At 35.2% G+C, this 18,462-nt stretch overlaps 1 protein-coding gene across 1 annotated transcript; it reads left to right on the forward strand.

Moving 5' to 3' along the window:
• Nucleotides 1-5,877: 5,877 nt before the first annotated feature.
• On the forward strand, nucleotides 5,878-17,819 carry LOC126773024 (uncharacterized). Its single transcript, XM_050493643.1, has 7 exons — nucleotides 5,878-5,974; nucleotides 6,149-6,322; nucleotides 9,945-10,150; nucleotides 12,597-12,750; nucleotides 13,395-13,663; nucleotides 13,853-14,065; nucleotides 14,819-17,819. The coding sequence occupies exons 1-7, from the start codon at nucleotides 5,923-5,925 to the stop codon at nucleotides 14,870-14,872; spliced, it is 1,122 nt and encodes a 373-aa protein (XP_050349600.1). The 5' UTR covers nucleotides 5,878-5,922; the 3' UTR covers nucleotides 14,873-17,819.
• Nucleotides 17,820-18,462: the final 643 nt, after the last annotated feature.

Raw genomic sequence — 18,462 nt, forward strand, 5'->3', positions numbered from 1 at the left:
TATATTATGTATAAGTCATTAACTTTATTGTAAAAAACTAATGTAATTCTAAAAAAAAACAAAACAAAATAAATTAAAATAATTGAAAAACTATCTGAAAGTTTTATGTGGTGTTTATTTAAACATTATAAATTCCCAAAATCCCAAAATTCATGTTGTCTTATTTATTAAAATTTAATGAACGACTGATTAAGGTACAGCCGTTAATATACAAATTTTAGTTCAATGTTTTTTTTTCATTGTCAATTTAAGTGTAATGATAAGACTTTTAAAGTAACGATTTTTTATAGGAACGCTTTTAAATAACAATCTTAATCGTACCGTTATCGTATTGTACACAATTACAAATTATCAAACATTAACACAAAAAATCTTTTCTTGAATATGGACCAAGCATAATATGATAATAGTCACAATTAGGTTAGGAGGTCTGGCAACTGTGATGCCAGTCCAAACTAGACTAGCCATCTAAAACATTCTTAAATCCATTTTTCGCGTTTTGAACTCAGGACTTCAATGTCTGTTAAGGCCATTAGCTAGCCACTTTTTATTCACGCAGTGGTAATCTCCAGCAAGGTACCTGCAGACCTATGTAAGAGCCGCGTCTTGTGGGATTATTACTCGCCACCACTAACCACACGCGTCCACGGCGCCAGGGTCGCGCCCTAGACCAGACTAGACTTTGTGTACTCGTTCCAATTCAATTCAAAATTCGTTTCAATTTTTATTTTTTTTATTTTTTATAGGAAGCCAACACAATGTACAATGTTTTTACATATCTGTCCCAGAAAATAACAATTCCAAATAATGACACTTATTAACACTATACATCGCAATTATAGGCTAACTCATAATGCAATTTCACATTTTCAGCTTCGTTCACTCCAACGTAACATTTTTAAAGATATCGCGTAAGGAAAACAACATGTATACAAATAAATTAAGGAAGAATAAAGAAATATATATTTTTTTTATTATAATTATAATTTTTATATATAATTATAAATTTTTATTATAATTATAATTTTATATATATATATATATATATATATATAAGTATGAAAAATAAAAAATTTGAACTGACATATTATGATAAAAAAAATTAAACGAAAAAAAAAATAAAGAGTAAATTAATAAACCATTCGTTTAACAATACTTTGACATTTAAATATGCAATCTGTCATACTATTCTTTTATTTTAAATTTGTATGCTCCAAACAACCATCACCAAACAAATCTAAATCCGCCTCTTTATAAACATTATTATACGTTTTAAAGGCGCTGTTATACCTATATTTGTTCGTGAAAACCGACGTTTAAAAGTCGGTATGTTCACAAATCTTGAACTCTGTCTCGGTATAACTAATTTTATTTTACTGAGAAGATCGGGGCAGTCTATTTTGCCTGATATGATTTTATGTAGAAAACACAAATCCATCCCCCAGGGATCTGTGCTATCTCTCACACTCTTTCTTTTGCATATCAATGATATGCTCTCTCTTGGGAACATACATTGCTATGCAGATGATAGTACAGTGCATGGTGGATACCACCTACCTACTGGAGGCCTTGGACCGGTTGCAGCGACGTGCAGTACGCATTATTGGCGACGTAAAGGTCACAAACACCCTTGAACCTTTACAATTGCGTCGCGAGATAGCAGCACTGAGCGCTTTCTATCGACTGTATCACGGCGAGTGCTCTGAGGAATTATTCTCTCTAATTCCTGCTTCCCCCTTCCTTCTTAAGTCCACGCGAGCTGGTTCTCGATGTCACCGCCTAACTGTGACATCAATTCCATCGCGCACAAAGAAATTTGGCAACTCCTTTCTTTGTCGCACTACCAAAAAATGGAATTCCTTACCAGCTCACGTGTTCCCCTCCTCTTACAACCCGGGTTCCTTCAAACGAGGCGTGAAGAGGCATCTTGCGGGCCGGCAAGGCGGTGACGGCTAGTACAGAACATTCTTCCCGACTGTACTGGCCGTCGTCGCGTTTGGACTCTACTACCACTTACCATCAGGTGGAGTAGAGTCATATGCCATCCCGGACATATAAAAAAAAAAAAAAATTAATGTGCGCTAAAAAGAAATAAGATAAGGCGACCGATATTGTCTCCATACAAGATAACCTTTGTTTTACCAAGAATCATAAAACAATATTTTTCTGTTATGCCTCATAACCGCGTAACCGTTGGTTCACTCGTGAATGTGCCGACGCTGTATCATCTAAGCAGGCGGCATATTGCACGTGGATCAACGGCTGCATTAGCGGGGCATCTAACATTGACTCACTGAAAGCAAACTACAATAAAAATTCCAAGTCCTGTAGGAAGGCGCACACGAGAGCGGATGCACAGCGCATTGTACAGATTGGTCATGACCTTATTTCGCATCCTAGGGGCTCCCGTAGCTTCTGGCGTCTGACCAAGTCTGTGCAAAACAATTTCTGCCAACCTTCGCTGCCACCGCTCAGAAATCCGGACGGATCGCTATCTCACAGTCCGCAGGAGAAAGCCGACCTCCTGGCTAAACTCTTTGCCGACAACTCTGTGATCGATGATTGCAGTGCGCAGCCACCAACAATACCTTCATGTGGCCACACGATGCCTGACATCAAAATCAGGCAACGTGATGTGCGTGCGGAGCTGCAATCACTTGATATACGGAAAGCTAGCGGTCCTGATGGAATACCAGCCATTGTGCTGAAGAAGTGCGCGGCGGAGCTGTCTCCTGTGTTAACGCGCCTGTTCCAACTTTCTCTCTCTTCGGGATGTGTGCCGGAGGCTTGGAGAAGAGCTAATGTACAAGCGGTTCCCAAAAAAGGGGATCGGTCTGACCCGGCAAATTATCGACCAATAGCTATCACCTCAGTACTTTGTAAGGTGATGGAACGGATTCTAAACAACCAACTGATCCGTTACCTAGAAGATCACTGTCTAATTAATGATCGTCAGTACGGGTTTCGACCAAAACGGTCCACAGGTGATCTTCTAGCGTACGTAACACACCTCTGGGGTGAAGCTATCGACAAGCATGGAGAATCGTTGGCTGTCAGCCTCGATATCTCCAAGGCTTTCGACAGGGTCTGGCACAGAAGTCTTCTCTCCAAGATACCGGCATATGGTCTGCCTGCTCAGCTATGCACCTGGATTGCCAGCTTCCTACACAAGCGTAGCCTTCGTGTTTTAGTAGATGGTTGCGCTTCACAATTCTATGTAGTGAATGCTGGGGTCCCCCAGGGATCTGTGCTATCTCCCACACTCTTTCTTTTGCATATCAATGATATGCTCTCCCTTGGGAACATACATTGCTATGCAGATGATAGTACAGTGCATGGTGGATACCACGGACGCGCAGTGGCTGGGCGGGCGGAAACTGAGGAGAGGCGGGAGAATCTTGTCATTGAACTCGATAGGACGTTAGAGCTCATTGCCAAATGGGGTTCTAATAATCTTGTTGAGTTTAATGCCAAGAAAACACAGTTATGCGCTCTCACAGCGAAAAAGTCACCATTTTACCCTCATCCCTCCCTCTGTGGCATACCGCTGATGATACAAAGCAAAATCGCCATGCTGGGGATGGACGTTCGCTGCGACCTTAGTCCAAGGGATTACATCGAGGCTATTATAAAAACAGCTTCACGAAAACTCGGAGTTCTGAACAAGTTGCGGCGTTTTTTCACGCCACAACAACTGTGCCTGTTATACAAAATACAGGTACGGTCTTGCGTTGAATATTGCTCGCACCTTTGGGATGGCTCCGCTAAGTATCTACTGGAGGACCTACTGTAGCCTTGGACCGGTTACAGCGACGTGCAGTACGCATTATTGGCAACGTAAAGGTCACAAACACCCTTGAACCTTTACAATTGTGTCGCGAGATAGCAGCACTGAGCGCTTTCTATCGACTGTATCACGGCGAGTGCTCTGAGGAATTATTCTCTCTAATTCCTGCTTCCCCCTTCCTTCTTAAGTCCGCGCGAGCTGGTTCTCGATGTCAGCGCCTAACTGTGACATCAATTCCATCGCGCACAAAGAAATTTGGCAACTCCTTTCTTTGTCGCACTTCCAAAAAATGGAATTCCTTACCAGCTCACGTGTTCCCCTCCTCTTACAACCCGGGTTCCTTCAAACGAGGCGTGAAGAGGCATCTTGCGGGCCGGCAAGGCGGGGACGGCTAGTACAGAACATTCTTCCCGACTGTACTGGCTGTCGTCGCGTTTGGACTCTACTACCACTTACCATCAGGTGGAGTAGAGTCATTTGCCATCCCGGGCCATATAAAAAAAAAAAAATCACATCTCTGTGACTTGCCAGTGTACTTATGTTGTAATGTTTTAACATATCAGAGTATTTTGTTCAAATAATTTTTATTTTTGCCCTTATAAGACAAAATTTAAAAAAAAAATCTGTACTCTTTCAAATTTGTCCTTATGAATTTGATAAAAAGGATTCCATGCAACAGAGCAGTATTCTAACTTACTTCTTACGAATGAATTATACAACGTAACCATTGAGTTTGATTTCTTAATTTTTTTTGTGTTTCTTTTAATAAATCCTAGCGCAATCAATGACTTATAATGTGATCAATATGACGATAAAATTCATTTTTGAATCAATTATTATTCCTAAATCTTTTATTTGGTTTGTTTTCTTTAGAATGCAAATATTTATGTTATAATCATAATTAATTTATGGTTATAACATAAATAATTGCATATGATATTTTTTTCTACTAAACGTAATACTGTGACATTTTATTTCATTTAGTTTCATGCGATTATCATTACACCATTTCGTAAATTTATTTAGATCACTTTGTAAACATTTAGAATCTTGGATTGTATTTATATTCATATAAATTTTCAACTCATCCGCATAAAAACTAAATTTACTATATTTAAAACAATTAGCTGCGTCGTTAATGAAAATAACAAACAATACTGGACCCTAACAAAAGCCCTGTGGAACTCCAGATGTTGCCAAAAACGTCTCTTACTCAAATCCCCCATAACAACATTTATTTCTCTATTTTGTAAGTAGTTATCTAAAAGTTTAAGAAAATAAATACCATTGAACCCATAGTTAAAAAGTTTACTCATCAGAACCTTATGATCAACGAGGTCAAATGCTTATGCTAGATCGGCGTAAATGTGTGTATTATTATCCAATGAATTCAAAATATCATTAACAAAAACTGCTAAGTTTGACATTATAGATTTTAATTATTTTTAATAAAACCATGCTGATTTTTTATATATGTGATTTAACTTTTCAAGTGAGAAAAGGGCATATTAATGTTTTGAAAATCTTTGAGAACACCGATAAGATGGAAATTGGTCTAGTTAGTTATATATAGTTAGTTATAGTTTCTTATATCCTTTTTGTCACCACTTTTAAATATAGCAACTACTCATGCTTTCTTCCAAAGACTTGGAAACTTTCCGAGAGCTCATGATTCATGATAAATTATTGAAAGTGGTATCACTAAAGTACAACCACTAAGCACACCGCTTAACGAATATTGGCGGTATATTGTCAGGAACTACACCTTTATCAATATTTAGGGTCTTTACTTGCGACAGTTTTTCCTTGTCGGTTATATTTACGTTACTTATTTCAGAGTTACATTGGTATTTTTTATAATTATAAGTAGTTAGTGAAGTATGATAATTTATTAAATGTTCGTATGAATTTAAACTAATATATATATATAGACATATAAACATATTTATTTGTTTTATATGTAACACAATACAGTCAATTAATAACAACACTAATTACTTATGTACATTTATTTATTAATCCAATCGTACGTTACTTATACGTACGTCATTTATATAATAGCAACATTATGCTCAGAACGTCACACGCGCTACAAGTGTCAAACTGTCATTCAGTTGTGTGAAACGGCAAGCGAAATGTCCGATTCCGCCGGCGATAATTCAAAACCTCGAGTAGTAGTTTTAGGAGGTAGATAACGCTGTCATATATTTTAAGACGTTGAAAGAAAACTTGTATATAGTTTGAGTCATATTTGACGAGTATATAATATAGACTTTTTGAATTCTGTAACGGTTTTGGAAAGCCTTAGTCATCGGGTGACCTAAGTGTTTTTTTATTGTCTGATCGTGCTGTTTGCTTCAGGGTGCGGCTTCATTGGTCGGAACCTGGTTGAATATTTGATAACAAATGATTTGGTGAGTTGGTTACGTGTGGTGGATAAGACTCCACCGCAGCTGGCTTTTTTAAACTCGGCGCACACTAAGGCTTTTGAAGACCCCCGCGTTGAATATAAAAGTGCAAATCTTATTAATCCAAGTAAGTAACATCGATTTTTATAATTAAATATCTTATCACTTTACCAATAAATTAATTTTTATATAAAAATTATGATACATATACAAGCAGTTCAAAATATAAAATGAGGTTCCATTTTTAAATGTTGATATGTAAGATTCTTCTAATTTTGAAAAAAAATTACAAATAAAACAATTATATATTTCTCAATGAAATATTATGTAAGCACCTGTCTCATATTATTTTCATTATATAGTTAGAGATTCTTTAATTGTAGTATTTATAATGATTTTGTTTTTATTAATATTACTATCCGATTGTATTACATAAAAAAAAATACATTAGGGTTAATAATGCCCTTTAATATAAACCAAAGCATTAATGTGTCATTGACATTCATTATGATAGCTTATCAGAGAATGAATCATTTTAATTATATACTGCTACTGTTGACCACACAACATGCATTAATTGTAATACGGACATATTATTAATTAAAACAAAATTATATTTAGATACCTATCCTATTTGGAATTCTTAAATGCATAGAACTTTTATTGTAATTAATAACTGTAAGACACAAAGCTGTTGGTGAATGTTATTATTAACGCAACCAGACATGATATCTCAGATCTCTAAAGTTTTTTATTAAATGTAATATTGATAGTCAAATGGGAGTCCTGGTGGAAAGTGGTCACTGTAACCACTTAGACCATATAGGCCACCTAACAGTAAGTGGACACCAACGCCCATAATCATTGGCATTGTAAGAAGTGTTTACCATCGCTTACATCACCAATGCGCCACCACACTTGGGAACTAAGATGTTATGTCCTTTGTGCCTGTAATTACACTGGCTCACTCACCCTTCAAACTGGAACAATACAATACTAACTACTGCTGTTTTGCGGTAGAATATCTAATGGGTGGGTGGTACCTACCCAGACGAGATTGCACAAAACCCTACCACCATGTTTGGAACTAAGATATCTCTCCATTCAATACAAAATGAAGTGTTGCTGTTTGGACATAGAATCTATGTGTGGATGTCATTTACCCAGATGCTGGTAGATAAAGGCTTGCACAAAGGCACCAATCACCAAGTTATTATAGTGTTAACACCATGCCGCCACCATCAACATTGCCCTTTGTTGTCTCTTACAAAACCTATACATTGAAATGAGATGCAGTTGGTTCTTTTTTACTCAACGAAAATGGGAAACTGCATTGCAATTATGAAGTATAATGTAATCCCTAAAACTAGATCAGTTCATGTTTATAGTTTGGGAGTGGGGGTTGTTTTAAATCTTTGCTTAAGCTATAAAAAACATATCATTTTTAATGTTTTATGCCTTAATTAGTACTATGTTTCTAGCCTTTATTATTTTATTTCATTTTGAAGACTACCATATATATTCTGAAAAGTAAAGGTTTTATAAATCTATCTGCAAGATATCTATCTATGATCCAGTTTATATAGCCTTTGCAAACTTTTATCTTTTTAATAGAGTATCTATATTTTTCATAATATATTTATCAAATAGAAAATATGAACATTAATTTGATTTCTATATAGCTAGCCTATTTTATTCGATGTCAATTTAAGGTCTGATACAGATACAGTGAGCTTATTATTTTTCCCGAGTTTTGGAAAGATGTATGTCTTGAATTAATTTTCTCGCACATTCTTTGCCGACTATTTTTCTTTATACATGACCTATAAAACAAAGATTTAGAAATAATAATATCTGTATGTAATGTCTGACTCGTATTTCAAATGGTCATTTTAAACACTGCAAAATTAGCGTAATTCGATCGCTAATCAAAATTAACGTTGACGATGTTTATTAATTATGTAGTAAAATATTCGAATATGATCGTCAATCATTCTTATCAAAAGTGATAAGGTAATTCTTTTACAAAAAAAAACTCACATGCATGTCCGGTTTTTTTTTACTTCCGTCGTAAAGTCGATCTTATCTAATGCAAACGTTTTTTTTTTTTAACATTTCATTTTATAATAGTTTTGTTCAAAAATAAATTTGGTCACTTTTTGTATTGAGTTCAACTGGTTTGGGATGTTGTTTTAAACTCTATTATGTCTTATAACTGCGAATGTTATTAATAGGCCTCCGGATAAATGTCAGTTACATCACAGGCACAAAGGGCACAATAATTTGGTTTTGTCGTCCTTACAAAGCAAATGTCCATGGACAACATCGATCCATATGTTTGGCCAATAATACTCATGCCTCTGTACCTAAAATAAACTACTTTTGCTATAATTCTAATTAATTGTAACGCCTTGTAATATATTAATGTTTGTGGTTAATACGTTTACATACGTTAATCTAAAAATTAGAATCCCGAACAATAGTTTTGGAATGGTCTTTATAAAAGTAACCATCATTTTGAATCAAAATCGGTTAAACATTTCGGGATGATGAAACAAAAAATAAATAAACAATAAACAACTATTTTAAACAACGAATATACTGTTAAAAAACTATTGATCTTGTCGTCGAAGAAGGAAGTTAATCCAAAAAAATGTGATGAGAAAGACAATAATAATAATTAGTATTCAAGTGTAGCTGCTAACAATGGCTGCCCTACACAATAGTCGTTAAAATGATATTGTGTGAATATATTAACGATGTCCGCGCCACCTAATGTTGCGGGCGTGAGGGTATGCACTTTTAATGATGGCTTAAAAAAATAGCAATGCATAAACAACTGCTTCTACGTGTGAAATGGTTTTTATAAAATTTTATTATTGTTTTTCGGTCTAGCTAACGTCCACTATAAAGCATTAATGCTCCGTGACTGATGAACATGCTGGCTGTCTGATATAATTGACTACTTCTTGAAAGTATATAAAACAAGCTTTAGTATAGACAAGTTTTTATTCTGTGCCTTTGCCACGGAATGAATTTAAAAAAAAGGTTGTTTTTTAATATTCATTGACTTTCTTGCTGCTAAAAGTACAACTATTGTAGTGTATACACTAATTATAGCTAGCTAATTATAACTAGTAGTATTTCCACTTGGTTTTGGGTAAAACTGTCCCCACCTTCGAAGAGATTTGAACAAGTGTCATCGGAAGAGGCATGGAACAAATAAGTTCTTACTATGTCGACATACTTTAAATATAGTGGGTTTAGGATTTGTAGTATATTTTTATTTTAATCTCTCTTTTATTAGATAGTTTTGCTTAATGTGCGCTAAAAAGAAATAGGATAAGGCGACCGATATTGTCTCCACACAAGATAACCTTTGTTTTACCGAGAATCATAAAACAATATTTTTCTGTCATGCCTCATGTATAAATCTCCCCTGTGGAGACTTTGATCTTTTATATCACCTTAAAATTATTTTTTTATAATAAAATACAATCGATATTTAATTTTTTTTTTAAATATCTTATAAGCTTGTGTTGGAAATAGTGCTATAGGCTATTTGATTATCTACCTACCAGTCAGATTTGAAAGAAAGTTTATACGTTATAGCCCAAGGGCGTGGATCCGAAACGTTCATTGCAAGTGTAAACGCTGTGTGTGGATCAACTAGTACGTTATAATACTTACCGTAATACTCGGCCTATAGTTGTTAATGTTGCGATATATTAATTAAAAAATAATTTCAGCGTCATGTGCAAAAGCATTAGAGCCAGATGGTTCACAATGGGATCTAGTAGCCAATTGTGCGGGCGAGACGCGCGTGGGGCAGATGGAGGCTGTCTACACGGAGGGCATCTACACGCTCAGCGTGAACGTCGCCAAGCAGTGCGCCAATTTGAAAGTGCCGAGATTGGTTGAAATATCCAGCGGGCACATGTATAGCAGTGATAAGGTATTTATCATTATTATTAGCCTGCTTTTGTCATCTCATTCCGCTGTTTTTTGGACCTCATCTCGTACAATATAAAACGCTCGTAATATGGAACTAGGTTTCACCCACGGCTTCATCCACGTGTGAGGCAAGTATAAAAAATGTTATGATGATCGGTTCAGTAGTTAGGAATTAAAAGTCTAACAAACAAAGTCACTTTCGCATTTTTAATATTATTTAGAATTTATGTAACATCTTTGAAGCTGTATATGAGTAATCGAGTTAACATTCGAATTGTTTGTCTAAAGGTTAAATTATGTAAGTATAAAGGCGGTACGACGAAGTAGCGAGTATTTATTCATTAGTCAAATCGAACCGTAGCCTTAATTAATTCGGTGTGGTGGTGTAAGGTTTCTCGTATCACAGAACGCGAGCAGTTATCAGTATTCACTTGAACCTTTTTCATTAAATACCTCAATTTTTATGTATCATGTTCGTGCGCCCACTTCGCTCGGCGTCAATTTGTTTTTATTATAATTTTATATTTTTGAATTATTTAAGATTAGTTTGCGAAGGTGCAAGGGTAAAAAGTATGTACATGTATGGTATGAAGCATATTTGAGCCCCAATGAAGACATTAGGGTTCATGCTTCATACCAAATTTCATAAAAATCCGTTTAATGGTTTAGCCGTGAAAGCATCAGACAGATGGTTACCTACAGTTTATAATTTTAGTATAAATATTAAACGCGTTAGGACGCGTGAATCTTAACCGACGATCGCGGGTTCAAACCCGGGCAAGCACCACTGAATTTTCATGTGCTTAATTTGTTACTATAATTCATCTCGTGCTTGACGGTGAAAGAAAACTTCGTAAGGAAACCTGCATATGTCTAATTTCATTGAAATTATACATTAAACCTTTTGCTCAAAAGGGAGAGGAGGCCTTAGCCCATCAGTGGGACATTAACAGGCTGTTACTGTATAAATATTAAAGTAATCATATAGCCTATATCTTATTTCACGTGTGTATGTGTACTGATAAATAAGAAAACTATTTTTTTTTTAAATTATTAAAACGATTTGACAAAAAATATAACACACACACCTAAACCTCTCATGTAATACGGAGTACTAGTCTATTGGTGAAAACCGTATGAAAATCGGTTCGATAGTTTTTTAAGTTTATCGCGTTCAGACAGACGCGGTGGAAAGATTTTGTTTTATTATATATAGTAATAGTTATATATATATATATATATATATGTATATGCATATATATATATGTATATATGCAATATGCATTTCTCCGCAAATAGAAGATACATACAAAGTAACTCTTAAACTGTTGTTTCTAATAGGTTATTATACCAAGGAATGATATTTGTTATAATTAGTATTATAGAATTGTTTTCCTTCCTGCAGAATTATTAAATAGGCAGAACAATTATAAACACAAATGATATATATATTTTTATAATTGAGTCGCTTATGGTTGATAGCGATAGTTTAAGCGGTTGCAGATTCCGAAATCCGAGATTTGGATCCCGAAAAAGATAATAATAGTTACTGGAATTTTATTACTCAGAAATTCTTAATGACTGACCGGAGTTGAAGGAAGCACGTAAAACATACGACTAACTCATTTTAATTTATTATTAAAATAAAATTATATGAATTAACGTGAGTGTCTCATAAGAGAGTGAAGGATTATTTTTTTATAGAATAGGAAGGCGGACGAGCATATGGGCCACCTGATGGTAAGTGGTCACCAAACGCCCTTAGACGTTGGCATTGTAAGAAATGTCAACCATCGCTTACATAGCCAATGCGCCACCAACCTTGTGAACTAAGATTTTATGTCCCTTGTGCCTGTAATTACACTACCTCACTCACCCTTCAAACCGGAACACAACAATAACAAGTACTGCTGTTTTGCGGTAGAATATCTGATGAGTGGGTAGTACCTACCCAGACGAGCTTGCACAAAGCGCTATCACCAGTAAAATGGATGATTATCCCCTTTTGATCGATATCGATCACGGCAGCCGTTCTCAACGGAGAACAGCGGACTGCGCAGGAGTTGTTATTGCGCTCGAGTGTATGAGCAAACACTGATGCACTCTCTATTTCATCAATCTCATAATGGGACGGCACCTCGATATCTACAGCCTTGTGAACTGGCCACAAGCCCGACTGCCAATCTAGGAATATTGTCTGTGTTGATGCCGACAGTTTTGATATTATATTTCAAGATATAGAAAGATATCTAATTTTAATTGGCTAGCCTTCGAGTCGAAATTCGAAGAAGAGATGAAATAAAGACAGAGATTTGTCTATATACTATTTGCTTATATATGTAGTATTCATATAGTTCCGAAGAAGTTCATGAAGTTCCGTATGTTTTCTTAGAACGCGCTAATCTCAACATCTACCAATAAAATTTAGTTGATAATTTAATTCCTAGCCACAAAAAGAGGATTGTCCCGTGGAACCGTGGACGGTGGAAGGTCGTATGAAGAGTCGCGTCGAGCAGGAACTCAAGAACATGAAGTCAGAATTGAACTACACCATTCTCAGACCGGCCATCGTCTATGGTGTGGGAGATAGAAGAAGCTTGAGTGAGTATCGAGTACTTTAGCCAGTGTTTATTTAGTTAGTTAGACCAGTTGATAGAACTCGAGGATACAAATCGAAGTTACTTTTTGCGTGATGTTAACATGAATGTAGATATCCGTTATATGTGGACTGTATATCCTTTTCATTTTGGTATTTATTAATTTTTTAAGGAACACTAACAATAATACAAAATTATTAATATATAAAGAATATTTTGTTCAGTATAAACATGTTACATGCACAACGAGTATTTTAACGAATACAAATCAAGATTATACATACAAGACAAGACATACAAATATCAAGATTAGTCGCGTTCGGATATTCGAATATTGGCTATTAAGTTGTGCTAATGCAATAATAGACCAGGGTAATAAGGTCATGGGGCATTACCTTGTGGTGGCGGGTGGTGTACCTAAAAACTTCCTCTTGTTTTAAAATTCTCACGTGAAAAAGAAATAACGATATTTTTAGTGTGATTAATTATATTACTTTAGGAGATTGCGGAAACATTCAAATTTCGAAATAGATTATTTCCATTGAATGCATCTTTTAAAGCAAGTCTCGTTATTCATTGAATACACCTGCGTCAAAAATATAATTCTTTTGGTTTCAATTGTTATAATCAAATATCAATTGTACACAGCTCCACGCTTACTCTATGGCGGTATATATAAGCATCTGGGCGAAACGATGAAGCTCCTCTGGACGGCCGACTTAAAGATGAACACGGTCCACGTCAGTGACGTCTGCCGCGCGATATGGATCCTCGGAAACAATCCCGAAGCGAACGGGAAGACGTTCAACGTCGTGGACGACGCGGACAGCACCCAGGGGAGCCTCGCGGAGCTCGTGTCGGAGATATTCAAGATCAATCACGACTACTACGGAACCGCTATATCTACTCTAGCTAAGGTGTGGAGACACAGGGATCACGTACTTGATTTGTTTTAATTGTTATTAAATTAGGTAGGCATTTATTTAAAAAAATTGTAAACTACTGTGAAATAAATTCGAATCGATCCTTTTTTTTTTCAAAATCGGTCGGAGCTCGTACTTGCAATTGCACTGAATAAAAAATAGTATTGACCGACGTTTCCCTAGAACGACATCGCGTCGGTGGCGGAGGAGGCGAACGACAAGCACCTGACGGCGTGGGCGGACATCTGCCGCAAGTACGCGCTGGCGCACTCGCCGCTCGAGCCCAGCGCGGGCGCCGAGCTGCTGCTCAACAAGCAGCTGTGCCTCGACGGCTCCGCCCTGCGCGCGCTGGCGCCGCCCGCCCGCGCCGCGCCCGACCGCGCCGCGCTGCTCGAGGTGAGCATGGTTTCATATATGTCATGCCACCCTGGTAGCTCTAATTCTACTAGTTCATAACAGTACGACTATACGTTCCCGATTCAATTCCAATCCAACTTTGTCTATTCTATATCTATTCGAGTCGCAGCCAAACCGATATAATGTTACCATATACACTGCTTTAATGTCAAAACCAAAATTAATTTTTAACTTTTACGTAAATAGTGGACAAATGAATAATATAATCACGGGTTAAACGACGACTACGTTCCGATTATATTGCGATAAAGAATTGATCCTCCGAGCTGTTCCATTTCACTACAATAGTACAACGATATGACGTATTTTACTGTTCTCTCTCTCTTTCTTTCTTTCTTTCTCTCTCTCTCTCTCTCTCTCTCTCTCTCTCTAGCAGGTTACTTTTGCTATATTTATCGTTGATTTTAGTCCTTACCATTTGATTATTTTGTTAACGAGCTTTAGTTATGGTTTCGGCATAGTTGTCTTTAATAGTTAATATTTCGGTAACCTATAAGCGAATTGTAAGAGTATCATTACCATCATCACGCAGCAAAGCCCTTCTAGCCCGTCGCGTCATGCGGTTCGCTGCTGCTGTCGGTAGCTGCAGTGTGCGAGCGAGTGTCGTTTACCGAACTGTCCTATCACGATTATCATTGTATTTATAAAGTTAGAATAATATCATCGTATGATAATAATTAAGACACCTCAGTTGAATTTCCAAAATAAAACAATTCGCATAATTATTTTCAGGTACTGCAAGACTACGCTTCCATGAATCTCTTCCCCAGGGAACTCCTGCTATGACTGCCGCAATAATAATGACTTCGATTCGAAGATATTTTTATGGAACTTTATAAAACGCTCCAAATTATATGCGACTTTTTTAAACGTTTACGCGACCGCTGCCGCGGAGTTGAGCTTATCGTAACTAAAGACATTACAGACTTTGAACGAAATTATTTTAATCATTTACATTGTAATTGTATATTATAGCGACAACCTGCGCTGCCTTATCGAAATTATTAAAAACTTGTAACAAATTTTAATTACATGATAAATTCACTACATTGTCGATTGTAAGTTTATGACGCTATAAAATATTTGACAAAAAGGACAAATGGTCCAAACTATCCAGGGTTTGAATTTATATTAATAAGATTTCCATACTGTGATAAAAAAATATTTAAAAAGGGCATAGAAGTTGTCCAATGTTTGGTCGGAATATTTTGTATATAACTTGAAATATAACAACACTACTAATGATAGACGTAATAAATTAAGACTGGCAATACCAAAAACCACGTCACTATGTTTTTTTTTTCAACAAAATTTTAACACGTAAATCTTAAAACTAAATTCCATCCGTAGGAATTACTTCAAGAAATGATTTTTTTGTACTTAATACAATTTGTAACCTTACCATTATTTTTATTATTCATTTTAGTACTTAATTTTAAAGTATATTTTAAGAAAGAAAAAATTGAAATTAAGAAAATACTTTATTCAAGTAACGAACTATTTTATATGAATATTGGTAACATCCTTAATTATGGTATATTATTATATATTATATACTTATGAACAAAATACATATATATTTATAAATAGTGAAGTAAATAACAACTATTGTATGTCAAAATTGAGATCCAGCCAAAAATTCAATTAACTGATAATATTTTTCTTCAAAAAAATTTTAATGGTATCTGTATCATATATTAATATAAATAATAGAAATCAATCAATGTAAAAGAATATATTAATGATCGTTGATAGATCTACGTTTTGTATTCAGCGTCAGCCCTGGGATAGAGCGAGAGGAACGATCGCTGTAGGCGCAGTATTGTTATATAAACAGTATTCTAACTTTATACAAACGGGTGGAACGCGAGTCATACCTACGCGCCTCGAGTTCGGTATACAACTATACTAGTCAAGGGCGTTTTTGGTTTTTAACGCAAACTGATATTTATCCGATTTCAGACTTACAAATCGATTTCAAAATCCGATTTCGGTAACGCCTCAACAAATCGCTTGCGCTCGGGCGAATATAGTCTTTAAATACTTAATAGTAAGGTCGATGATTGTGTAATAGATTTCCGTAGCAGAACCAACGAATCGAAATCCGAATCGCAAAATTCACACTATCCTTTTTATTCCGCTTTATTCCAATTGGTTAGAAAGAGAGAAAGCGAATTTCATATTACGCAACAATCAGTTTGCGTTTGGATACCATACACAATTAGTTTGGTGATATCCAGTGATTTTATTTGTCGATTCTAGATCGTTGGCGTTTGGTTCGGTTAGGTCGATTTTTGAAATCGGATTTTTAGTTACGTGAAGTCGATACGAATCGATTTGTGTTTGAAATCAGATTTTTAATTCGTTTTGATATATCGGACGCGTGCCTAAACAATACACTCGGCACACAATAGTCGCGAATACGCCGCAGTGACGAACGAACGGTGCAATGATTTTATAAGCGTGCTATTTGTGAAGATTTGATTTTAATTTTGTATAAATGTTGGTGGTTTTCACATAAAATATACTAATCGAAAAATGTATTTTTATTGAACACTTGCTTATTTCATTCATAACGAATTTCATTTTTTTAAATAAAATTATAATATTTACAATCGCAAACTAGAACGTACCTCAAGAAACTAGATGAAATTAAAATATGTACTGCGCGGCGTGGCGCGGTATATAAACCCGGACTTATGGGTATATAATAGGTACTTAGTTATATGGGACACGGCCGGGCACGGATCGAGGCGCCAGGTAGCAATTCAAAAAAATATGTTTTATTTTGTTGCGTTGTTTTATTTTTATATATGTGGTAAATATTATTTCAATAATATTAACTGAAATGCAATTTATGTAAAATTAAAGCGTCGACCAAAGGACGCTGATAGACAATTTCGCTCTACACTGATTAAGGGCCGGCGCTGTGTACTTTAAAAAAAAAAAAAACAATTATACGATACGATAATAAGAAACCTACACGGAACAACAACGGTACAAAAATTCAATTAAATCGATGATGATATGGATAGGCAGGATACACACAGGATCCAATCATTTATATACATTTGATTTGAAAATTAAGCATTTGAAATAAACACGGATACCACCGAAAGATTCTTTTATCTATTTCAATGTACTTTGTTTTTTATAATTTTGTGTATCGTATGTATCACTAAGCTTGACTGCGATATGCTAAGCTGATTGCTTTTAGAAATAAAATCGGAACGGACTGTAAACTTAATATATAATATAATGTAGGTATTATATATTATGTAAAAATTTTCGAATACGAAACTATTGTTTAGCTTTGAAGACCATTGTTTTGTCTAAACATTGGCTGGATCTAAATGAATATATTTTCAGTGTTTAATTGAGGTATGCTTGTTGTATGGTCAGCAAAAACTAACTACAAATGGAGATTTTCTATTTGATTTCAATCTAAATGTCAATTGTGAATAGAAAATACGCGTTTTTTAATGTTTTTAAAACACTCCAAATAAATTCTAAAGAAAAGTTAACTTTTTGCTGACGGTATATTTTTTCGTTAACGAAAAACCGCTCAATTGTCAAAGTTTGTGTTTTATTCGCTTGTATTTTAAGAACGCTTGATTATAAAATGCATTTCGAAACAAAGTTTCCTTTAATGATTTCGCATTTAAATTCATAACCGAGCTACCATGTATTCGGTCTTATGTTATTATTTGCATAATATAAACGTATTGTAATATACTGTCGTTTTATTTCATCAATCTATTTTTTTAATAAGAGTAATACACAAGAATCACTTACATAGCGAACAGTTGTTACTCACTTATGAAATAGGTATCCACTGTGTTTTTTAATTAAGATAAAGATCAATTCATATTTATATTATAAGTACCTCCGTTAACGAAGCGTTTTATTTAAGAACACTTTTGTATTACGCCTATCTATTGTCCTTTGCGACGCGACAATATCAATAGTCTGTGTGTGACGAGATGCGACGCAAACTTTAAATTTATTTCTCTCGAAATATATGAAACTTATGTCTTCGTTCTTTATTTACGATGTTTTTGTTGAGCGAAGTATTTAAATTATAAATTCTCGAAGGAATATCGCAGTAAACTTGCCCGTGGTTAAAACAATAAGGAACTAAGGTCGTCGTAACATGTCGCTCCAGTGGTCAGACGTTACCGACTTTGAAAATGCATCAACATCTATACAAATATCAAAAACTGAACATTTGTTTATACTACTGGTTAATACTGTAAGATTTGAAAAATATATTTGTGCATTTCATAGCCGAATTCTTTAGTAACAGCGCAGGAACATTTTAACTCTAATGAAACCGTACTAGTATTTATTCTATTTATTTAAATAATATACAAACA

Source organism: Nymphalis io, chromosome 13 (genome assembly GCF_905147045.1).
Source record: "Nymphalis io chromosome 13, ilAglIoxx1.1, whole genome shotgun sequence".
Taxonomy (NCBI): Eukaryota; Metazoa; Arthropoda; class Insecta; order Lepidoptera; family Nymphalidae; genus Nymphalis; species Nymphalis io.

What these genes read in the sequence shown, in the direction of transcription:
- LOC126773024 (XM_050493643.1), top strand. Translation starts at nt 5,923, where the DNA reads ATGTCCGATTCCGCCGGCGATAATTCAAAACCTCGAGTAGTAGTTTTA. An exon ending in TCGAGTAGTAGTTTTAGGAG is followed by an intron (nt 5,975 to 6,148) that starts GTAGATAACGCT and finishes TGTTTGCTTCAG; the next exon opens with GGTGCGGCTTCATTGGTCGG. An exon ending in GGGAGATAGAAGAAGCTTGA is followed by an intron (nt 12,751 to 13,394) that starts GTGAGTATCGAG and finishes AATTGTACACAG; the next exon opens with CTCCACGCTTACTCTATGGC.